Source organism: Lygodium microphyllum, chromosome 4 (genome assembly GCF_053477565.2).
Source record: "Lygodium microphyllum isolate KBCC chromosome 4, Lygodium_microphyllum_v1.1.10, whole genome shotgun sequence".
Taxonomy (NCBI): Eukaryota; Viridiplantae; Streptophyta; class Polypodiopsida; order Schizaeales; family Lygodiaceae; genus Lygodium; species Lygodium microphyllum.
The window spans coordinates 71822426-71848380 of NC_141138.1; the positions used below are offsets into that span (position 1 = coordinate 71822426).

The 25955-nt window shown below is 42.7% G+C and overlaps 1 protein-coding gene and 1 pseudogene across 6 annotated transcripts in view; one reads left to right on the forward strand and one right to left on the reverse strand.

Annotated features, from left to right (window-relative positions):
- LOC148037166 (GDSL esterase/lipase At4g10955-like) overlaps positions 1 to 25955 on the forward strand; it is a 97397-nt gene that overhangs the window by 18386 nt on the left and 53056 nt on the right. Inside the window, exon 3 of one of the 6 annotated variants that reach the window (XM_087677250.1) lies at positions 23504 to 23609. The exons of 4 other annotated variants lie outside the window; for them this stretch is intronic. In XM_087677250.1, the coding sequence (XP_087533376.1) occupies positions 23504 to 23585 (82 nt within the window). In that variant the 3' untranslated portion in view covers positions 23586 to 23609. Of the gene's footprint in view, positions 1 to 23503; positions 23610 to 23770; positions 23924 to 25955 lie in introns of those variants that run through there. One more of the 6 variants, XM_087677253.1, reaches the window with a different exon arrangement.
- Positions 1810 to 13976, reverse strand: LOC148037167 (uncharacterized; annotated as a pseudogene).

Genomic DNA, 25955 nt, shown 5'->3' on the forward strand with positions numbered 1-25955 from the left:
ACTTTTTCAACATCCAATGCTCTTTGTTCAATGGCATCAAGCTGACTATACCTCTCCTCAAATTCTCGAATCAATTCCGAAGCAGCTAGACCTTTGTTTGGCATGTAGACCCACTCTCGGAATGACCGCCAAGTAGCCATACCAAAGTCCTCAAGGAAGTATTCTTCTTTCAAGGCCTTCTTAAAATCTTGCCAATGTGTATTTTGAATAAAAAGATCAGTCACTTTTGTCCTCAAAGCAGGTGTGACAAGACGAAGGAAGTACTTACTCATAAGTCCAGCAGGAACTCCAAAAAACCCCATCTTGATCTCATATGTCTTCAAATATGCTGAAACATTACGCCCGTCAAATAGCTTCTTCTCATTCTCAACTGCTTCAATAGCCTTAGTCGCGCTGTTTGCATTCTCCTGCTCCGAATAGAGTTGCCTTTGCTGAGACAACTGCTGTTGATGCAATTGTTGTTGCTGCTGCATATAGAATTGTGTCTGCTGATTTTGGAGCTGCATATACATGGACATATTCTGCAAAATCTGCTTTAGATCCTCCGTTGAAGTACTTGACGCAGCAGTCATAGATGGAGCTGAAGTAGACGCAGCTGAATTGTAGAAGAGGTTGAAATAGAGGCTGAAGTATCTCCCATCCTGAAATTTTCTGCGACGCTTTCACGTCGGGTTCCCCAAAGATGTCGAAGGGTTTTCGAAAAAAAGTTGCGACCGCAGAGGACCTTGACTAATTTCAGGATAGAAGATTAATCATACTAAAAAGAAAGAAGAGGGATCTGTGAGCAGTAATAGATCCACCAAGCTTCCAACGAGACCTCGTCTATGTAGCAACGATAAGACCAAAAGCAAGTTTTCTGTTGAGCATAGAATTCATCCTTCAATATAGGAACCTTCAGTACAAATCTGGTTATCAGCTTCAGGCAGAAATTTCAGCATTGTCTTTTCAGAGGTGGCTCCCTTCCAAGAACAAGAGGGTTGGGAACGGAATGATCTAGAACCATGTATTCATTTACATTCTCCATAAGCCGACAAACTGACTTGCGGCAATGTATGACACATCTTTCTCTTCCATGTTAGCAATATTAACATATGAAGAGTACTACATTACCTTCACAGACATATCATCAGCAGTTGCATTCTGACTTATGAGATAATGTAACTTATCTTGGTCACATTGATATATGAGCATATTACTGCATTGTACTAATCATGGCTTTTAGAACAGCTTGTTGTTTAGCTGCAGAGTTATGACAGGGTATTTTCAAGAGTTGAGTCAACACTATACATGCGATTGGCAAGTCTCCAGTTCAAATTGCCTAATATGCTGGACAACATATTTCTCCTTAGTTGGTTTCTTGTCTCTCACTACTTCTAGCACTGTTGGATGCTCATTAACCATATTAAACAAGTGTTTCCTATCATTTTTGTCAAATCATGCTGCATAGAAGAATGCAACAGAGAGAAGCCAAACATCACTGTATACTGCTTCCAGCGAAAGCCAATCCTTGCTCTCCAACCTATCTCTTGGGAAATTAATGCTTAGTACAGTAGGCCGTTTATCTCTGTGAAGCACTTTCGAAAAGCTTCATCATCTTTATGGAAATCTCTCCCTTTTCCCTCGTGTGCAGCCTCCAGAGAGTATAGGTGTCTATTGCCATTTCCAGGAGAACTGGTAATATATACTGATGAAAGACTGCACCTTGATGACGAGTGAAGGAAAAGTGTGACTACACGGAGATGGGCTGGCATCCATGAAAGGCTATAGCCCGCCTGATCCAATAAAGCACCCGAAAACGAAGAAGCGCCCTTAAATGCTTGCATCATCTCTATAGTTACGCACTGCCTCCACTTGAAAATCAATCAGGATCGCTTGCATATCTTGTCGCCTCATGTCTTCAATTGCCCCTCTTCCCCACTGAAGCAGCAGAGCGGCAGAATACGGAGGGATTGATGCATTCCCCTGTTTCATAAGGCTCTCTGTTAGCATGTGAGTATTGATGTATGTTCTTTCTCTGAATTCTGCGCGTTCAGGCGGCCACCTCTGGGAGACTCCCAAGCGAAGGCTTCCAATTCACACTTCAAACGTCACAGCAACGAAGCAACTAATTGCTTCCTCTTCCCTTCTCAGAATTCCTCCAGTACCCGATCAATCTGCAAACTTCTTTCCTGTTGCTGCAAACGATTTCCACGACTGAACTGTCATCCTAAACATATACCTTTACAATTTGTTCTCTGCATGTGTTTCATCACTTGTCTTTCCACACTCTATTGTAGTCGTTAAAGCAAACATTGTTCCAATCTATCCTCCCTCATGGAAAATGCAGCAACAAGCGACAACAAGAATACAGCTGAAGCATTGGTGATGGTGTCTTAATCCCTCCACTCATCGTAGCGCAAAAGCAGCACAGCTCCTCCTTGAGGCTTGCATACATGGAAGACTGCATCCCTTCTTCTGTCTTCCACTCATCATTCCCCCCAAGATATGCTTCCTTAATCTCCGTTTCTGTCTTTCCAGCCTCTGAGCCGCAGTAAAAAAAAACAATGCGTGCAGGGTGCCTTCTCTTCTCTGTTTTATCTAACCCGTTCATGCTTTTCCCATTCCACCACACAATTAGATTCCCCCCCCCCCATTTTTGATTCAAAAAGCTCTCCCCTTTTTCCAGAAAAGCGGCTCCTGAAAATAGCCATCTAAATTTGTTCCTTTCGTGATAGCCATCTAAATTTGTTTCTTTCGTGGGCCTCTTTGGCACAACCATATCTTTGTCGTTTCCTTTGATGAAGACCTCAATCAAGTTTCTGTCGACTTATCCTATTCCTATGGTTGCACAAGCTTTCAAGCAGATAATATATGTAATAGAATTGGCATGCACCCCTTGATGTTGCATCTCCTCATAACATCGCATAGCCATATCACCTTCACGAATATGAACATAGGCATCTAGCATTATTGTCCACGATATAACATCATGGACAGTCAATTTCTCAAATGCTTCTCGTCCTTCCTTGATAAAGCCACATTTTCCATACATGTCCACGAGCATGTCACCAACAACAGGGTCTCTTTCTAGGCCCCTTAGGATGATCTCAGCATGTATCTCTTGGCCCATTGGGAATGCTCCTATGCTGCCACAGGCTTTCAAACGAACCCTTGGTCACAATCAAAGTGGTCCATGAGATTGCATCTCGAGTCACCAATCTACCAAAACTCCTTGTTCTTCTCCGTCTTCATCATAGAATGAAAGAGCAAACATAACAACTAAGTATGTACAAAGTATCAAATCACACACACAACTTTTGGGTGGTTTCACACCTCGAATGCACAGCAATACGACACCGTGTCGGGGGTCATTGCTACACGGGTCATTGCTACGGGGGTTGACGCAATAGGGTCAATGCAACGTGGGACATCGGGATGTGGGGCAACACAACATGGGTCATTTTGGCTCGTTCTCTTTAGGGCACTGGATTTACTCTCCTGCTTTCGTGAGCACTTCTTCACTCCAAGCAAGAGTTGCTCTGATACCAAGTGTGATGCACTTGCACTCATTCACTCACTCAACATGGCACAGAAAGGTAACATGATGTATGAGAGCAAGATATACTCTTGCATTATTGAGTTAAATAAATGGTACAACATAGGCATATCCTAGGACTACACCCTCATGACACCGCACATAAGATGGTTCACCACTGGGTATAGTGAATTATACCTAGAGTGGAAACCAAACAAGGCTCAGAGTCACTACTACCCTCTATATAGGTGTTTCTAGTAGCAATGCCATGGTTTAGCTACAAAGCCCTTACACCCCCCCTCCCAATGGATACTGGCTCATGAGTGCCATAGTGGACTGAAAATAAAAGTGAATACAAGGTATTTATCCAAACGGGTAGAGGATGCCACGATGTCGCTGTCAGAGCGTTTGGGGTCGAAAGTCTAACATGTGGGTAAGAGATAGTAGGGTGAAGGGAGATTCAAGGAGAGGAGTAGACCGAAGAGAAGGGTTTTAAAGAAATAGAAGATGTAGAAGAATACTCATAGAGGTAAAGCCTGTCAATTTATTTCTGCATTCTGAGAAGATAAATCTCTTGTAGACCAAAAACATGCATAAAACAATATCTTCATCTCTGATACTCAGACTGCCAATTTGATACTTCCATCGGCTCTGAAAGGGGGGTAAAATAGCAGGACACTTTAAGAGAATTCTCCCAAATCACTCCTTCTTCTTCACCTAGTTCGGAGTGATGTTCACTGCTTGAAAATTGCAATTGCGTATCGCATGATTTTGTCAATCCTTCTTTTTGTATAAAATCCCCCAAACATGGCTGAAAGCTACCTGCTTTCTTTTACATGTCATTCTATTCTAGAAGTTGTCTACAATTTTTGGATATTTACAAGAGATAGTATCTAAAATATCAAAAATTGGCTAAACTTGTCCAAAATCCTAGTATTTTTGAACCATCCACACTACGGATACTAACATTAATGACTAATATGGCATTGGCTTTCTAGATTGCTAAGAAAGCCAAGTGACGATGCACTTTGGAGTTTTTCACACTATGACTATGTAGTGACATGACATCCAACCCCTCCTAACCTGCACATTCTCTGGCATGTGCCAAAGTCTTATGGATTTGCAGTGCTAGAAGAAGTATCCTCTGTCATATCAATGTCTTCATCTTCTACCTCTTCTTCTTCCATATTTTCATGTTCATGCTCAGTATCCAACTTCTTCAACTCATATACTGAAGAATCCCTACATTTAAAGACCTTGATATGTTTTCCAGCCATTGGAATCCTTAGAGTAGTCCCATCCATCTCATTTAATGCATAGGTAGCATTATAAAAAACAAACCTTACTATATATGGACCAAACCACCACTTTGGCATCTTTCGACTGGCACTATGTTGATTTTCCAAGATGTTGTCATAAACTAGCACCTAGTCCTCTTCTTGTATAGCTTGTGGTTGAAGTCTGTGTCGCTTGCTAAACCTCTTCTTGTTTTTTATCCTTGTAGTCTTCAACTTTTTCATAGCTATCTCAATGTATTCACGTCTTCTTTCTAAGAGTATTATGCGTAGGACCAACAACTCTTCTCTATTCAAACCCTCTTCCCATAGTAGAACACTCCAAGTACCAATAGTCTCCTCAATAGGCATGGTTGGCTATTGTCCATATATTAATTCAATAGGCATATACCCTATAACTCCACTATGAGTGATCCTATTAGTCCATAAAGCAAAAGGTAACATTCTTGGCCACTTTTTCATCTTGCCCTTGCATGACTTTGCTAATGCCTTAATGATAGACTCATGACCTCTTTCACTTTTGCCATTTGCTTCAGGATTGTAGGCTAAAGTTAAAGGAAACTTGATCCCAATCGTGAAAAGAAGTCACAAGCCTCATCTGCATCCAATTCTCCTTAATCTGCAATCACTTTATCAACACAACCATACTTGCAAAAGACTTCTTCCAATAAGAACATGCAAACTGCTTGAGTAGTCTTTGTACTAAGAGCTTGACCTTCCACTTGATTTGTCAAGTCTTCTTGTGCAAGCACAAGATATCTCATATTCTATAAACTTGTAGGCATGGTAACCAAATCAACTACCCATTTGTAATACATAGACAATGGATAGGTTGGTTGCAATCCATCTCTATGCTTTACCATAGAACTCGGGGAAGTTACTATATGTATATCCTCTACAACATGTGCATTCAAGGCCTATTTATAAATATCCTTATCTACGAATTTTTTCTAAATAAAACATAACCCTTTTCTATTCAATCTTGCTCAAGTAAGTTACTCATGAATATATGTGTGCATCTTGCTTATGGCATCAATATTTACTGGTGAGGGCTTTCTTCCATATGGTCGACACATGTGCAAACAACTAATACTTCCTCCACTCTAAAAACCGACTTTTCTCCTGAGAGAGTCAAATGCACTTCTTCAAGACTTTCTCATTAGTTGGCCCCCTTAGAGCTAGAACAACCACATGTCAATCAACCTGGAGATTTAACAAAGCTCAAAAAATAGCTCGTGTGGCAAGAAAATCTTGATTATACCTAACCTCATCATTGGCAAAAATGAACTTCATATGGTAAACCAAGTACCATAAAAAATGGTGACTACTAGATTCACCACCAAAAGCAATGTTTACATGGGCAATGTGGCGATTCTCTCCCTACAAACAAATCTTCTCTCCCCTCCTTTAGCACATTGAATCCTTAAATATAGTCAAGTATTCTAAATCAAGTGGCCCGTCAACTTGTTTGTTAACAATCTCACCACTTCAAGTATATGTACTTGTGTGTTGTGGGACTCTTACCCCAGTGACTTTAACTTGGACAAAAATGAATTTATGCAAATACACCAACTAATATACATCTGGGATGTGGCTCATGGTTCCTGTCCACAACATGCTTTAAACTTTTACAAAAATCGTTGCTCTCTTAAAATGAGCCCTTGTCACAATTAGCAAAGTTGTGAAGCGTAGGATCCATAGACCATCCCATTTGGATATATCACTTACAATCTCAATAGTCCCTTGTGGCTAACTTTACTTGCTAGACTTTAAAAGTGTAGTAAACTCCAAAGGTCTCGCACTTTGTCTATAATAGGTAGTAGACAAACTTGCATAGGACTTTCATGAGTATGAAGTCTAAGGCTATTTAAGCATCATAAAAATCATAGTTTATAGGCCATATTGAGTTGTGTGTAAAATCATATTCAAATATAATAATGGAAAAGCCAGCTATCATCCACATTGCACAATTTAGAAAAGTCATGAGTGACTCAACTAAACTTCAGAAACCATCCTTTGCTCTATTTGACTATGTGCTTTGGTCCGAATCTTAAATTTCTTATGTAAAATACACTATTCAATTCAATAAATTTAGAACATTCCATTTCATTGAATGTGTGTGTGTGTGTGTGCGCGCGCGTGCGCACACGCACGCGCACATGCTTAGAAATAGAATCAAACATGTAATAAGAAAGAAGCCATGTTCTAGAATTGTTTGTCTAACTCACACTCTACAAATAAATTACAAAAGATGGTATTTGCATTCACTTAATGCTTGTCGCCCAAATGGTCTGTGCAAGTGGATGCTACACAAACACTCACTCACTCACTTACACAGACACACACACACATACACACACACCTGCTCTCTCTCTCTCTCTCTCTCTCTCTCTCTCTCTCTCTGCCCATTGGTTGTGCTGAAAAATAGAATCAAACATATAGTAAGAAATCAAGCATGCTATAGATTTTTCTCCAAATTTCCTATTATAAAAAAAGGTTAAATATGCTCTCTACACTCATTTAAAACTTGTAGCACATAGTTTATGTAACTCGGCGATAGAGTCATGGCAGATACAAGTCGAATTGACTTGTGCAAACTTAGTCAAGTTGATGAGTCTGTATAACACATACCCTCACCTTATTTTCTGTTCGATTAAGAACTTGTTTGTAATCAACTGATAGTGCCCTTCAAAATAGACTATTTGTGAACTCATTGAAGTAAAGCTAGCATGATATAAAAGTATTGGTGTGCTACAAACTTCTCTCTTGACATGGTCCATCTTTTATTTTTATCTACATGTGAACTATAAATCAAATATTAATTAATTACTCAAATAGGTTGATTGACATGCGCATGGGATGGTTCTTACACACATACACAAGTGTGTGTATGTGTGTTACACAAAGGCTATGGTAATACATAATAAAAATTATATCAACAACAAAATGCCTTTATGATCAACTGATGCGAGGTTGATGAAGGAGTGTTCATTGCTTTACTAAGAGTTACAAGGGGCATGCAAGGAGATCCATAATTGAGGGACAATAAATTACATAACTTTTTAGCAATAGCATTTTAGAGAACTAAGTACATCAAAAGGTATGGAGAGTTTGCACATGCTACATGTAAAACTAGCAATATAGTTGATTCGTAAGGACTAATACAAGTAAATGTGTGTTGTAGATGTTGCTTAGGGGCTTCACTATATATAAACCCTCTATACCACATGTGTTGGTCTATTTAAAAATATCATTACCTATGAATTTCTTTGAAATAAAACACACCTCCTTTCTATTCAATCTAACAATGATCCCTACATAGTCAATAGGTGTGTCGGGATACACATTAGTATAAGTAGAATAAATTCACACATCTTGACCAACTGGCAGGTGCTAGGTTTTCTAAATCACATACGCAAAAGATAATTTGACCATGTACCTTTAACCAGATATAAACACTTAACTGCACTAGGTTTATCCAATCAAACCATGTCACGATCACTCAATCACTTGATCAAGATTAGATGAGGCCATGCAATTGGATGCTATCTTAGGAATCTTCACCTAACACTCATCACTACAGTAATTACCCTAAGTCAATGTTAACCTCAATTGGAGATGGCAGAAATATGAAGCAAAGAGTAGAAAAAGGACAGAGAAAGAGCAAAGGCGCACAATTTGAGATGGCAGAAATATAAAGCAAAGAGCGAAAAAATGACAGAAAAAGAGCAAAGGCGTAGAGGCGGCCCCTAAAGCTACGCTGAGACAAAAAGCACAATTTTAAATGGAAGGTGCCTCAAAAAACTCTAAAAACTCTTGTAAAAGAACACAGTGCTTCTTCTTGTGCCATTTGTAAAAGAATAGATGGGTGTAGGCTTAAGGCATGAGGCAAGAAGAGGGAAATAGGAAAAAGGACCTTCCCACAACGGTCGGTCATGTAAAAAGGGATGGGTGCCCATGGGATTTTAGGGCTTGTATACAAAGTTCAAAAAGTGAATGCAAGCTCATTCTTTGGTATGTGGCTAACAAGAGTCCTCTCTTCTTCTCTTCTTCTCTTCACCTTGCTTGTGTGTGTGCTCTTGAGAGAGGGAGTATGAGAGTGTGAGGGAGTGAGTGTGTGGGAGTGAGAGATCAAGAGGGTGAAGCTCTTCACCATCTCCTCTTCTCTTCTTCTCTTATCTTCTCTTCTCTTTTCTCTCGCGCGCGGCTATGGTGGATGGAGCTTGATGGAGGAGGCTTGAGGATACTTGAGCTAGCATCTAGGATCGTGGAGCTACCAGTGTGTGCAAGGGAGGAGGCAACTCATTTCGGCATCAAGGTAAGCTCACTACACTTGTAAATTCGAAGGCACGTCGGCTAGATGATAGATAGCCATTAGAGCTCTCTTGAAACACTTGAAACAATAAGTGGTATGTGGGTCTCAGCGGTTGAGTGTGAGCTCCCTCCACATTTTGGTTTTGCTGGCGAGACCAACGAATTCAAGCTTGAGCACTTGCATGCCTCATATCAAGCATTGAAGTAAGGGATTGATCCCCGAATCAGAGCTTGAGATAGGTAGAAAATTTGGGTGATTTTATCTTCAATAAAAGTATTTTGGTTATTTTGGTTGTTTGATGATTGGAAAAGAAGGGATAATCATTTCAGTTATTTGCTTTCGATTCTTTTTGCATTTAGTGTAGGTTAGGATTAAGAAATTGGATTGGAAAATCGTAGGGTTTACTACTATAAAATAGGGAAAAACAAGGCACAAATTGTGGTAAATGGGAAAAAAAGAGTGTTTGAAATTATTAATTTCGACGAGTGATTGGGGATAGTAAGTCCTTGCTCGAGAAGGGGTTTAAGGATTAGGAGACCTTAGAAGAGCTCATTTTTTACCCTAGCATTCAAGAGAGAAAGAAAGAAAGAAAGTTATATTAACGTCTTCTAAAGACCAAAACTGGCCTATGAGAGAAACTGTGATACAATTGATGAGGTCCAGCTATCCAAAATAAAAGTGCTGAATGAAAAGCTAAAAACTGGAAACTGAAAATACGGTGCTGTGAGTGTGATAAGTGTCGTATATGTGTATGTGCGTATGTAGCTCTAGTACTCCAGATAATGGCTACAAAAGGGGAACAAATGTCGGTTGTGATAGGGGAACAACTGTCGGCTGTGATAAAGTGGTGCGATGTGTATATGTAATAGAGGCAGGGAGATATACTATCCTGGGATGTAGTAGCAGTCGTCGAAGTCGCTAATAGCAGGTGATCCCTCCTGGATGCAGGATGTGGTACATCGGCGGTGGAGAAAGAGCAAACTGGAGATCTGAGATCCAATGTGTCGAGTGTCGTCGGATCTCAGTCTGCTGTCGATGTAGATCAAGAATCCTCCGGATCTCCTGTCGGTGTGGCTGTGGGGTTCAAAACCCCCGGATCCTCGTGCGGCGTCGGGAACACTGGTCCTCAGCCTGCTGTAGTGTGAGCTCGGAGGTCTGGCTGGAGGCTGGTATAGTAGCTCTCACTCTTTCTGTCTGAAAGAACTGTGTAATAGTCGTCTGGGTGGGCTCCTCTCTGACTGGGACCCGCTGTGTGCTATGCTCTCTGATGTGCCATGCCTCTCCCAGAAAACGGCCAAATGATCTCTGATCCATATCAGTCATACATCCCTGAAGTGAGCTGCTCAATGTGTATCTAGATCTCAACTTTGAGTATGCTGGGCATCTGAGAACAAAATGCTCCTCACTCTCCACCTCTGATCTGCAAAGGGGGCATATCCTCTCCTCCCGTGGGATGCCACTGGCTCTGCCACTCTCAATCATAAGCTGATGTGATGATACCCTGAGCTGTCCAATAAGAACTCTCAATCGATGTGGCATATAGATCTGCATATATCTCGGAATCTCTATGAATCCCTGCTCTTATATGCTCAAGAACTGTGTATAATAATGTGCCATCTTCGATGGCAGTGGCTATGCAGGGCTGACCCATGTCCTCTGTATATAAATATGCCATATCTCCTGTCTGATGACTCTGTTCCTCTCAGAGAGAGAGAGGGTGTAAGTGGGAGCCTGAGTATCATATAGAAGAGGTGGGAGTCTATCAATGTCTAGCCCATGTCTGTTAAACCAAGCTCTAGTCTGTGCATACCATGATGTGGTATCCCTCGCTCGAGCCATCTCCTGAGATGCCATATATGCTCTATATGCAATGCGATCTCTGTCCATATCCTGAAATCTATGTAAGAAGCAGACTGTCTGAAATAATGCCTCGACTAGCATGGGCGGTGTGGCAAGCTCTGCTCGCACAATGTCATGTGGGACTGAGGCCTTGCTGCGAATCAATCTAGATATCATGATCACTTGAGGTCTCTCCATCAATGTCCATACATAATCGGCAAGGCCTGGCCCCCATATAGCTGCTCCATACATCAGTGCTGGAGTGACTAGAGTATCAAAGAGCCACCCCTTGGTGCAGGGCTCCTGGAAATGTGCCTGATAACACTATCGCTCCATAAGAGCCAATGCTGAGTATCTTCTAGTGAGGCGGTCACGAGCTGCCTGTGTCATCGAGAAAGTCCCTGAAGCTACTGTAAAGGTGACTCCCAAATATACATATGATCAAGTGACCTCAATACTCCCTCCTGCTGCCATGAAAATACTCTGTCTACGTATCTGAGCTGATGTATGGAATATAAGAACCTTGGTTTTACGAAGGTTCACTGTCATGCCTCTCTGTATGCAAAAATCATCCAATGCTAATAAATGCTGCTGTAATCCCTGAGCTGAGTCTGAGACCAACACAATGTCATCTGCATATAGTAAGATATGAACTGTGGCTCCACTGAGATCTATACCTCCACCGGCTCGCTGTTAAATAAACTCTGCTATCTCATCAATGTATAGCCCAAATAGAGTCTGTGAGAGTGGGCATCCTTGTTTCACACCAATGGTGCTCACAAGGGGATCTGATATACCTCCCAGACATCTGACTCTGCCAGTAACCCGCTCATATAGTGCATAAATACCCCACATCATGTCATCATCCACCCCCAAAATCAAGTAGGCATCTGAAAAGCCTCTCTCTCGGAACCATGTCAAAGGCTTTGCGAAAATCCACAAAGCAACAGTACAATCTCTGTTTCTTCACTCGTGTCTGGTCGATCAGACAATGGAGAGTGAAGATGTGGTCTATGGTAAAAAATGCCCGTCTGAACCCTGCCTGTCCGGGTGTGCACATGCACTCTCTCTCTGCTAGCGTGCTGAGCTCCTCCTCCATCACCGTGCCATAAAGTTTGGACAAAACTCGCCCAATCATGATGGTCCTATATGTGTTAGGATCCATAGGATCCCCTGACTTGTGAATAGGTACAATGGTGTGCTCTGTCCACGAGTCAGGGAACCCCTCCGACAATGCACGGTTGAAGAGGTGAGCAATGAGTGGAGCCAATGTGTCTCTGCCATATATAATATGCTCTGCCTGAAGATCAAACTGGTCTCGAGCGCGGCCATACTGTAACCGTGAGATAGCATGTTTCACCATACTAGTGGTGAAAAAGGATGAAATACCCGGTCTCGGTGTACATGGTGTGGGTATCAGCGGCTGTGCGGGTACATGATATAAACTCTGTGCGTATCCATGCCATACTAGGTGGTATATATCCCAATATCTCTCCTCCTCCCATTCCCGCTTTTTACGGCGGGTCAAGCGGTGCATGCGTCTCTGCGCCTGTCTGTGTGTGATCTCTCCTCTGGCCTCCAAATAGCGTAGCTGTCGACGTAGATCTCTACACTCATCATCATACCACCTGTTCTGTGGCATGGTACCGGTCCGAGGGGGGTGCGTGTATGTGTGATGTGGAAAACTGAGTGTAGCAGAATCATGCAGAATGCGTGTGATATCAGTGGTCAGTGTATCAAGGGGTGCGTATGGATCAAGTGACGTGATGTGCTCCTTCAGATGCTGTGAGTAAATATGTGAGAGCTTATGAGTGAAGTGTATGGTAGTATGCATGTGGGGTATGATATCTGCAGGTGGTGATGGTAATGAGGTGAGGAGTGAGAAACTGAGAAAGGTGTGATCGGCACCGAGTGGAAGTCTCCCAAGGCAGAAGGACTCGATAGTATGCATCCCATCGATCGGTCCGAGCAGATAATCTACAGTACTCTCGCCCCCCCATGTGGGAAGCATGTAAGACCTCCTGAATATGGCCATCGTGCCATCCCATTATAAATAACGAGATGATGTCTACTACCAAGCTCAAGTAAATGCCCTCCATACCCTGTGGCATCTAGCTTAGTATCTGCTGACTCCCTACTGATCCCCAACTCCTCAGGGTCTAATGCTCTCATAATCTCTAGCCGCTCCATATCAAAACTCTCACACTGTCGGCTTTGTGTGCGCTCGTTGAAGTCCCCCATAAGGAAGACCTCACCCAAACTAGAATACAGAATAATGTCATCTGAGAGCTGTGAATAAGGGGAGGGGGAATCTCTGGCCTGAATATCACCCTGCGTAGTAGCATATCTGGACCCTCGTGGTGAAAAGTAGCATACTGCCATATAGATCCATCTCTCATCTGATATCTGCACTCTGATCCATATGTAACTGGCCTCTTCATCTCGTCTCACTAACTGGATATGTCTCTGTATCCCCTGACGGAATAGAACTCCCACCCCTCCTGAGCCCCTAGATGTGCTCTGCCTAGTAGTAGCCCGGTATGCAGATATCCACTCAAATCCTGTAATGCGTGGAAGCCCTCTCTCTGGGCTCTCATGTGTCTCTGTGAGGCATATAACATCATGGTCGGATAAAATCTCCTCAAGTCTGTCCGATCATGACCATAGGGAGCCATTGCAGTTCCAAACTGGCACACGTATCGGGGTTTTCTGTACAGTCCTCTGCCCCGTCTCATAGGCCGCGCCCCCCTATTTGGTGGGGTGTCCATCTATAAAAATCCCGCCATCTCGATAGAAGGCCTTACGGCCTTCTCTACGTGCTTGGAGTATCTGTGGCATGCATGCTCATCTGTGTGCAATCTGCATCTGAGTCAGGTCCTCATCCATGAAGATGGAAGCCCCAGTCATCCCTCGGAGCGAAATCCGCTTCCGAAAGAAAGCGGCTCTGTCCTCCGGTGTGCTCATATGTAATATCAGAGCTCTGACCCTGGTAGTATCTCGTCCTGCACGCCATGCCTGAGTAAAGGGCATGCTCGTGTACCCTAGTCGGGTGCATAGCCCGTGTGCGTCCTCCTCCGAAGAGGCCCCTTCGGGGAGCCCGGTAATACGCACGTTCAATTTGCACGCATTCTTGAGCCTCTCCTCCTCTAAGGTCTCCTGAACCCGGACTACCTCCTCCTTTTTATTTTCTTCTTGGACCTCCTTCTTAATGTTCTTCTTCACTACCTCAATCCACCCCTCCTTATTCCCTTCTAATTCTTCCTTCATGTTTGCTTTGATTTTTTCCTCCCATCCCTCTCTCGAAGCCTCAACTTCGGTTTTAATGCATACCTGGAGGTCCTCTCGGCATTCCTTCGTGATAGCCTCTCAGAGGTCCGCTTTGAAATCCGCGTCCTCTCTTGCCTCCTGTAGATGTGACACTTCCGTTTGTAGCTTGTCCAGGTCGGTTTTGAGATCCCTCTTCTCTTCCGTGAGTGTCTTCACCATCTCCTCCAGTCGCCTGATCCTCTCATGGAGCCGGCGGGTTTCTTGGTTCAAGGCATTATCCGCATCCTTCTTGAAATCTTTCTTCACCTCCTTGATAGTCTGGCTGATTAGAAGCTCCACGTTATGGATCTCGAGCGGCATGTCGCCTCACGAGGAAAAAGCCCCCTCGATAGACCTGTTGAATGTCAGAGAGACCACCTTCAATGAAGAAAGTTTCCCACTTTTCACCTCCTCCTAAAACTGCACATCCACAAATGCTGTCCCAGCTTGCACGTTCCAAGAGCCTTCCTTCTGCGAAGAGAGATAAGCTCGACTGCAACTGGCCGTCCTATTCAGGATGTTATTCAAACAGATGCTGCTATCAACCCTGGCAACAGCGGGGGCCCCTTGCTTGACAGCTCTGGATATCTGATTGGCATCAATACGGCAATCTATTCTCCATCTGGTGCATCAATTGGTGTTGGTTTTTCAATCCCTGTTGATACAGTCAGCGGCATTGTTGATCAATTGATTAAGTATGGCAAGATTACTAGACCTGTTTTGGGCATCACATTTGCTCCAGAACAATCAGTGGAGCAACTGGGTGTGAGTGGTATCTTAGTTTTGGATGCTCCCCCTACTGGCCCGCTCGAAAAGCTCACGATGGGACAGGCACGGACTGTGGAAGCGCCTGCTACAGCGATGGCGAAATGAGAAGCTTCCGTCCCGGCTTCTGCGTGAAGCTCTCAGATAAATCGATTGGCCTGGTGGAGCGCCATCCGTGCGCCCGGCAACAGCAACTAGCGCAATCAGGATCGTCACAGATGCAAGGGTCAGGGTATAAGGAACATTCGATCAGATCGTCGGCATATTGACGGGCGATGAAGGCAGAGAGAGAGAGAGAGAGAGAGAGAGAGAGAGAGAGAGAGAGAGAGCTTCCATTGGTGATTCGATTCAAGTTTGCGATTGGGGAGTTCTTTGCATGCGTCAGGTATATCAAACCCTTCCTTCTATTTCCTTGTTGTGATCTAGAAGTTTGTGTGCCTTGTGATTGCTTGGATCATTGGATTTAATGAAATCATCCTCAGCGCTGCCGTCATCGCGCACAACACGGCCCGTCCGAGTGGCATGGTTTTGGGTCGAGTCCCAAAATCGGCCCTCGGCTCTCTTGCATTTGGCCAATTCGGCCCGTCCAAATGGACAACTTAGTCAACACCGTTAAATTCAACCCTCCGCCCTTGTGCCTCGGCCTATCCGAATATCCCATTCGGCCCTGTTTGGATTCGGTACTCGGCCAACTTGATTCGGCCCAAACCAACTCGGTCATTTCCACTCAGCCACGTCCATTCAGCAGTTCAAGTCGCAAATTCGACCACTGTTCCTATTCGATTCTCGGCCCCATTCGAATCCACCAGTCAGCCCCTACAATCGGGACGAGTTAGATTTTTGTAAATTTTTTGGAAAATTGCACTAGACCGAACTAGATTTCAACCGCACAAACCTTTGTGAGCCATCCCGACACCGAGAACTCGATTCTGGTGCAAGGAATAGGTGAATTCACAAGACGCAGCTGCTTCGCAGCTTGAGTAGATTGTTGAGAGAGAGCGCCTTAATGGTAGCTAATGGAGTCATAGACCCCGAAAGAACCTAAAACAAGTAAGATGACGCAGTAAGAAACCCTAAAAGCTATCAAGATGGTGAGAAATTGATTGAAGAAGCCTATCAGGCCTAAGACGAAAGGAGAGTGCATAAGCCGCTTAGACACTTGTTCTTCGCGCTCACCTTGATTTCCAGCACTTGAAGTACACCTAAGAACAGCCAAAATACTGATTGAGCACAAGTGCATGGAAAAGAACACATGCACACACACACCCACGCTGAGTGGAGGTAATTTGAGGATTGTATACAATAATGAAGGAACTCACTCAGATAAAAGAACTTGAAGGAACCCACCAATAGGAGAAGGTCCCAAGACATAGACGGGCAATCGGAGCCCAGCGTAGGACCAAGCGAGCAGTGAAAGAGAGGTGGATCTACCCAACCTGCTTAACCTTATCGACAGCTTGGTGGAGCATGAGAATGCAACCATATCATAAGAAAGCTCAGACCGCAAGCAGAACGAGGAACTCGACTTAGGAGTTTTCCCAGAAGCGATCCAGCAGTTGGTGAACAGCTATGATTCTCACATTCGGTATGAGCACCATATGGTAGAATGGCAAAAGCCATCATAGCTGACCTAGAGGAGGAAAGGAAGCTAGCCCACAAAGCACTACAAGGCATAGTGGAATACAATCGAGACCACCAGACTAGGAGCCTGAGGCAGAACACAGAGATGCGAGAGATATGGTGAGTGCTGAACCTAGCAGGCAGGAATCGAATTGACCATGAGAGTGTTAGAAGGAGACTTGACACTAAGTGAGCTTATAATGAGGCGATTTCTAGGCAACACAACAGTAGAGCAAAGTGCTACAGCATTAGCAATGTCATTACTAGTAGGGTTAGGGGTAAACCAAGGCTTCAAGAGCCAGTCTAAGATACCAATTGCTAAGTAGCTCAATAAGTACTAGCCCCATTATGATCCATACAGCTTCATAGAGCAGTTTGAGCAGGTCTACAAGGTCAATAGTGTCACCAACTTGACTCAATGCTCTCAAGTATTCAAGCTTTGCTTAGGCGACAAGGGTTGGTACACAAGTCTAGATGTCGCAGAGTGAGCAAACTTCAATGGCCTTAAAAACCTCTTCATTAAGATATTTTTCGAGCTTGGATACTCTGACAACCTACTAATACAACTTATGAATGTCAAGCAGAAAGAAAAAGAGAACATCCACGACTATGTGACCCACGTGAGGAGTCTCTTCAAGAGAATCCCAATGGGTGAATGATCGGCCGAGAGAGCAGTGTCGACGGTATTCATCAATGGAATACGAAATGAGGATGTTTCTAGAGCCTTAGCAGGCAACTCGAGCTTGCAGCAAGACGTGCTAGCTAGGGTGTTCAAAGAAACCATTCGAGTAGATGATTAGTTGAAGGAGAGGAGCTCCAAGAACTCGAACCAAGAAGAGACCAACTCTAGAAGTTTGGAGAGAGCTTCAACATCCAGAGAGTGATCAGGCACAAGTACCTAAGATAAGGGAAAGGCCACGGACACCAACCAAGAATTGGCTGATATGAAAATGGAAATAGCCAAGATGTAGGAGGAGATGCTAAGACGACCAACGCGCCTACATGTCCAATGTGTGTATGTGGTGGAAACCACTTGCCAGCCGAGTGTCAAGACCCCAGGTCATGACCTTGTGCTAATTGCGATAGGTTTGGTCACGATGTTGTGCATTGTAGATTGCCTAGAAGACTTCCATACTCACAACCATACAATCAATCTTACCTAGCAAATAGACTGCAACAATTCTTTGAAAGGGGAGCCCCATTGGCCCTTCCCACGCCAAACAACGTTAAGACGATTGTTCCTAGGATGGACATAAATCCTACTGGAATACCTAGACCACCTGATCCCTATGTGATCCATTCACTGCGAGTGACACTCCAATCCACTATGTGGAAGAGCCAAATAAGGAAGAGACTTACATATACCCTTATGTCTCACACGGTGATGAGTGCAATGCAGTCCTTCTAGACTATCAACCAGTACTGGTGATGGCGTTAGGTAGGGGATGAAGTAGAGGCTTACGAGGGTAGACCCAAGAACCAATCACCTAGGACAGTCTCATCACGCTGTCCTAAAAGCTCGGGGGGGGTCACACATGAATATATGTATATATAACATGAGTTCAAAATAAGGGGTTTTTATAACACCATTTTTATACATTTTTTACATACAGAAGGGTGTCATATAAAGGCGCTACTTACAGATTGAATAGAAAAGGGTTGTGTTTTATTCAAGAAAAATTCACAGATTAGGATATTTATAAATAGGCCATGAACGCACATTATATAGAGAATATACATATAGTGAAACCCCAAAGCCTGAAAGGAAGCAACAAAAAAGAGACAAGGCTGACCTAAGGTGCCCTGAGTGTAGAATCACTCATCTCTTCGTTGACTGTCCAAAGCGAAAACCATCCTTGAGTTCGGCTAACGTGCCATCCATCCCATTAGGGCTGTTTGATGTCGAGAATCTTGATGGGGAGGCTACACCTATCCCATTGCATGTCATGACCCATGCACAAACAAAGGAGGCCAGCATATCAATGCCATGTTCTAGCAATCTTGACGCAGCCTTGATAGGAACGAAGATCCGTAGGCAAAGGAAGAAGAGACCCGATGAGAGTGGAGTTTTGAGCCCGGGATGTGCCTAAAATTTGCCAAAAATTTTGAAATTTAGGGGAAAAATATTCAACATCGAAGGCGGCAGCTCCAGCTAGGACGACTTTAAGCACCAAGTGAAAGACGACTTTTAAAAGGCATCAGAGCGACACTTGTGGATCTTTGATAATTTTTTTTGACTGCCGTGCGGGTTGTCAGGAGTTTCCAGTCAATGCGGGATGCCAAGCCGGACACCTAGGATTTTTCAGAGCTCGATTTGGATGTCGGATGAAGAAGGAGCCAAGAAACGGTCAATATTTGAAAAGGTGGACACTTTTGAGGCCAAAATTGGGCATGCCTTTTGGAGTTTGGAACCCCCCCCTAAAATTTTATGCACCTTTTGATGAAAAAACATGGAGATAGAAGGAGAGGCATGGCGTGCAGGCGCAGGGTGCATTTTTCGCTTAATGATGATGGAGATGGAGATGTGGGGCTGTGAAGACTCTATGCAACCGATGATACCCTCGATCCTCTCCCTCTTTGCCAGCCTTATCGCCTGTCTTCGCTCGTGAAATGGCTCTGGGAATGAAGAGATGGAAATCTAGTCTTTCTCTCTCCTCTCTCTCTCTCCCCTAAAGGGTTGTTCCTGCGTGCAAGAGGAGATGAAGAATGGTGAAGGAAAGATTGTCTGGTTGGGATCGGATTGCTTCCGGGTCAATGTAGACATGAAGATTGCTGATTGTGAAGATGATGGACATTGAATGTGGGCTGACCAGTAGTCTCGCAGCAAAACCGAGATCCTGAAACATGAAACCTAAGCGGTAATTCAATTTTTATGAAGGAAAAATGAGTTTTGATGCTATTTGATTGATGAAACATTGTTCCCATGGGATGATTATTCATTATGATGTTGTTTTCTATGAGTTTCAATAGTTTATAATCTGAAAATCAGAAAATCATAAGTGATATAGCTGAAATTAATGTTATAAAACCCGAAAAACACACGTTTAAGGGGTAAAAATGGGATTTTTGCAAAATTAATGGGAAATATGAGACATAATGCCTACAAAACCTGAAATTTTACTATCAAGAAACCTAAGGGCCACAACCCACAATCAATCTTAATTTTTAGTCATTTTTTATTGAAGAAAATAGAGGAAAAATACCAAAAAATGGTGAAAAATGGGTTTTAAATGGGAGAAAATTAGGAAACGGTAAAAGAAAAATTCCAAAAAATTACATGTGCATTTGTACAGTGTATAATGAAGGTAAAGCATGAGGTTGGCCTCGTTTTACCCTTGTTTCTATGTTTTCGTTCATGTTTATCGCTTTCTTTGTAAGGAAACACACATAAAACGACCCTTTCACCTATCAACGAATGCAAAACATTAAACGGTAGGGTGAGAGGGAGGTTGAGCATCAAAATATAAACTGAAATCTAGTTTATGTGTTGCATCATGCCTATAGGACGCTATTTTAAAATAAAGAGAAAGGCAGCATGAGCGTAAGGCTCGGTGTCTTTTCTCGTTACATAAATGCTAGCGTGGAAATCATGAAAAGATTGGTTTCGCACGATGCAGAATGCTGATTTTCTTTTGTTTGTGCACTAAACTGTTCACATTATGTACTATGCATAGTTCATGGTATCAACAGAAAAGCTCCTAGAGTGCATAGGACTTGTTTTCTTAGGACTTTGACCCACGATTGAGAGCGTAAGGTTATCCCTTGCCGTAGGATAGAGGGTCGGTTTCCTAAGGGACTATTAAGTAAGGACACATGGTATATCTCCTGGAAATACAAGAAATATAAAAGAGAGGAGTTTGTGTTCGAATGTTTTATATGTTTGAGCAACGCATCAAGGGGCTAATATATGCGATGTAGGAGAGCTGCAGTGGGGCCGCGTTGTTTCTACCGAGAGGTTGCCTCCATGTATGTGATTATCATGGCATTGCCAATGTGTATGGGTTCTCCCTCTGTGGAGTTTATAAAAAGGGAAACGTTGGACTACAAAAACTACAAAGCTATAAACGCATAGATTAGGGTTTAGGGTAGTTTGTCCTTTAGCTTTAGATAGATGCTCCTAGTCCGCGAGGCCGTGAGGGTGTGTTTGTCTGTTATGAGCATGAGGTCCGACTACTAGTGCCATAGCCAGTGTCGGCCCATTTTAGATCCCATCACTCAAAGATAAAGTCATGCTCAAAACTGAGAGTGCCACAACACTATTTGCTGAAAAGAAAGTCACTAACGTTGAGGTAGAGGTATCAGCCCCAAAGACGACTGAAAAGGGAAGTGCTAAGGTCGAGGAGCACCCCAACCCGAAGCGCCAACTAGAGGCCATCCAGAAGGTAAAGGAGTGGGTAAAGGAGGCCCAAGAACACCTGAAAGATGCTAAGCCTATCTTAGAGGATGAGATCGAGGATCTCTCTAGCATAAGGATGCTAGTCTCACCCCCTCCACCAAAATCGAGAGATGCGACTGCGCCACAAGGAGTATCGCTTAGGCAAAGTCTTAACGCTACGGGCCAACAAATCAGTCATGAATATTGGGCAAGACAATCCAAAAGCCGTTGGGCAACACGTGGCGGATGACCACGTGGTGAACAAGTGGACCGGTCATTACTTGACACGTGGCATACAGACCATAAAGAGGTGTGCCGATACGGAGCGAGGGCGTCCAAACGGTGTGCTCGTTTCCTCCATATCGCGCCGTATCAGCAGTTTCCTCCATATCGTGCCAATACGGAGCGAGGGTGTCCTTACGCAGTGTTGGTTTTTCCCATATCGCGCCGTATCTGCAGCTGATCTCCAATACGGAGCGATAGCTTCAAAACGGTGTGCTCGTTTCCTCCTTTTCGCGCTGTATCGGCATCTGACCTCCAATACAGAGCGATAGCGTCCAACCGGTCTGCTCGTCTCCTCCATATCGCGCCGTATCGGCATGTGATCTCCAATACGGAGCGATAGCGTCCAAACGGTCTGCTCGTCTCCTCCATATCGCGCCGTATCGGCATGTGATCTCCAATACGGAGCGAAGGCGCTGTTCCATTGTGTTGGCTTTGTTCATATTGCGCCGTATTGGATTTGCTTATTTCGTCACTTTCCTCGCTAATTTCTCTTTCAGTTATTGTCCTTCTGGTTGTTATTATTGCTTTTTCTGGATGGCAATGACAAAGCAAACTGCAAGAAGAGTGTATCTAGATGGGAAGGACAGTGGGGGTAGAAGAAAGTTAAAATTTGATGAATCCGAGGGGGTACCATATTCGCGTTGTATCGGCAATGGTTTTTTTGTGATTTTTTGGGTCTTTTTTAGGCCATTTTTTGCTTAGAAATATTTTTAAAATAGCAAAAGAGCTAAAAAAATTCAAAAAAAAATCCATGAGTTTATTAGGCTTTGAAAATTTTTTAGGAATTTTTTAAGATTTTTTTGAGCTCATTTGCTATTTTTAAAAATATTTTTAAGCAAAAAAGGCCTAAAAAAGACCTTAAAAATCACAAAAAAAAACCACAAAAAAATAGCATTGCCGATACGGCGCGAATATGGGTATCCGAGGCGCCTCGAATATGGGTATCCGAGGCGCCTCGGATACCCATATTCGCGCCGTATCGGCAATGCTATTTTTTGGTGGTTTTTTTTGTGATTTTTAAGGTCTTTTTTAGGCCTTTTTTGCTTAAAAATATTTTTAAAAATAGCAAATGAGCTCAAAAAAATCTGAAAAAATTCCTAAAATTTTATTCAAAGCCTAATAAACTCATGGAATTTTTTTTGAATTTTTTTGATAGGTTTAAGATCTCACAAAAAATAAGTCATTACAAGGGGGATGTACTTTGCACGCGCATGTTTACTCCTTCACGATACTGAGGGAGGAGGACCCCTACGGAGATTTTGTTGTGCCACTCTTGCACCATATCAAGTCATCCATGATATGCAGTGAAAAGTATAGTACCAAACATTATGCTTTTTGCCACGCTCGCGCCGTATGAACTGCTCCACGATACGGTGCGAATATGACCCTGCGAAAATTTGGCTTTGCTGCTCTCGCGTCATATCAACTTATCCTCACATGGTTGACTTTATGAATTTATGAATTATCCTTACATTGTTGCTGCTCATGCTCATAAGATCACCCTAATGAATAAAGATTTTAATATGATTAGCAGAATAAGGTACCGAGGATGATGTTTGCAAGAGAAAAATCGATGTAATTTGACCTGTTAATTATAAGAGAATGGGTGAGGTGTATGGGCAAATGGTTATTAATGTTTCTTGCACTTCTGAGGAAGAGGACTATCTTAGCATATCTCATGAGGACAAGTCCATGCTAGTTGTAAAAAGGATATTTAATTGTTAGATTCTGTAGTTTATTATTGCATAAGGTAAGGCATTTTGACTCTAAAAAATTTTAGTATATAGAATAATTATGCTATTGATTGCAAATAACACTCCTTTATTTTTGCTATTAGCTTTAGGACATTGATTGCATCTCTTAGCCAATAAATCTCTAAAATTATGTGTATTGTTGATCCACTGTTATCAATGGAATTTTTTTTAAGATTTGGTTCAAATATAACAATGTATTTTTTTTTAGATTTAGTTCAAATATAACAATGTCTTTCAAAGCTTTTGATTCCATCACAACTACCATAAAAATTTTTATTACATCGGATACACTCACCAGAGAAATTATCCTCATGAACTCTCTAAGTGGTATCCATGGCCAAGGAAGAATGTGGGTTGAATGGAATACTGCTTGCTTTTTGGTTAATTATTTATTTTATTTGATTATCTATTTTAGTTACATGTTTCCATTTGTAGTGCTGGCAGGCTGCTGACTACCTTCTTGTACACCACATATGAGGATATTGTTGATCCTAGAAAACCATATAACTCTCTCTAGCAAGAAGTACCATTGCAAAGTCACAAAGTCATACATATACTTATGGAAAAAGAGTGCTTTTCAAATGTCTGCAGGACAATAGATTCAAAGATACTTAAGATAGATGGAGTGAATGTAAGTCTCTTTCATATTGTTGGTTTTTTTAGGGACCCCTTTTTACCAACTTGTTACATTTTTTCTCGCAGTGCTGGCAGGCTCCTCTTCCGAAAAGTTTCTACTTAGCCAAGATACCTTCGTTCTTTGTAAATTTGCTGTTTTGAAGCAAGCCACGAAGATATGGAGGGGTACAAACCATGATAAACATATTCTTCTTGAGATCCTTCCAACTGTCATGGACTTTTTAATATCCTGAGATATTTTGAATTTGAAACTCTGCACAGTTACCTTGTCAGGAATCTCCCAGTTTAGAGATGAAAGACTTGGCAATGGCAAATCTTCGATATTCCCATACCTATCCGCTTTAGAGGGAACCACATACTATGCATAATATATAAAAAACCTTGCATTCACTAAAAAAAGACACAGTTTGATCGGCATAAATAATGTCTGCCAATACCTTATGAATGGCATGGAAAGTCCCACTTAGGCTTTCCACAGGTTGCCATTCAATACTTGTTGACGGAAAGATATCTACAATGACGAACCGTTTGTTAGAACTTGCATAAATGGAAAAGAATTATATACGTTATTCAACTAATAACTTACAATGTGTTTGTTGGGGAACACATTCGTTTGGAGGCAAGTGCATATCCTTGGCCATGTAAACATGTTGCACCTTGATAAACCAGCCTTCGGGCATAATTTTGAAGGCAATGATACACCCCTTCCAGTGATGTTTTATATCATCTCATTTTCTTCTTTTCACCTTATGAGAGCCCTTGCAAGATGGCAGCATGGTAACCCAATCGTTTACAGCAAAGGTTTTGGGCTCAAAATTTCCATCTGCTCCCTGGCTATAGACCGTGCGAGAGTGTATCAAACGAGAAGGGCGCCTGGAGGAATCCATGAAAAGAATGAAAGCGCAGAGAAAGAAGCTCAAAGAGGGGTGAATGAACTAAAAAGTAGCGCCAAGAATACAAATGAGTATGTATTGGGCGCCTAAAACAATATTGAAAGATCTCCCGACTTTCAAAAAACTCATTATTAATTTCATCACATCTCTATCACGTATTTTGTTAGATTTGTAAGTAAATAACGTCTTTGGGACTCCAAAACATGTCAGACTTTAGGGGTTTTGGCTAAAAAAGAAGAGAGAATCACGAAATGGGCTCCACTATCTCTAAAAAAGAGGAGACAAGAATACCATATTCTTGCACACGTGGCGAACTCTCTTTGGCCCTTTTCTTAATCCCGTGATTAACAAAAGTGCATTTTTTGAAGCGTTTTTGGCCCTAATGAATGTGTCAAGGCCTAAAGCCGCATAATCCTCGAGACACCAAGCCCATAGACTCACAATTGATTATGCCCATGAAGACCAACCAAGTCTATCGGCCCAAATCTTAGCTTTCTACTCCTAAACCAGTACCAAGTAACTCTACCAAGACTCAGGAAGCCGCATCCGCAAGTAGCAATGCCCCATTAGCAGTCCAGTCCTCCCAACCCATTGTGCAAGGGATCCAACCGCAATCTCAAGAACAACTGAAACCACAACCATCTCCTCCACTCTCTAGTTCTGTCAAACCCCAACCATCCATAGGCCTTAGACGAAATCATTCTTGACACTGGCCACCATAGATCTAGCCGAAGATAGAGGGGATGACGTGATTGCTTGCCTTAGGTGCTTAGATGCCACATTCATGTCGTTGGCTCTGAGCTTTGACCTCTTGGACTTGGACTTGTTTCAAGAGCCCTTAGCAACCGAAGTGCATGCGATGCCTTGTTCATGGGACACATTCAAATTCGAATTTGTCAAAGCACCCCACTCAATTTTTGTAGAGTTGCTTAGCACTAAGATATCTAGAGAGCAAGCCATCAAACATTGTCTCATTACATCATACGATAAGTGAGCTACTTCTGCTATCACTAACTAAGAAATCAAGGATTTGAAATAGCTTGCTGAAATTGAATCCCCATTCTTACGGAACTGCTACGCTCTTTGATTGCAATGGAAACTCAAAGGATGCCAAAAAATGACCAACGCTGAGTAGCGACGTGCAATCAAGACATCAAAGTATGACTACAAAATTATGTCGCTCCAACCTCATATAGGGTGTTAACAACTATTTGTGGCCGACCCATGGAAGAGCACATCAAAGGACACCCTTACCTTCATCGCCCTCCTAACCGTCTCCTGACTGAGGAAGAGTTACATATTGCTAGCCGTGTTGATTCCAGTGACTTCCTAACGGATGTCCTTACTTACATTACACA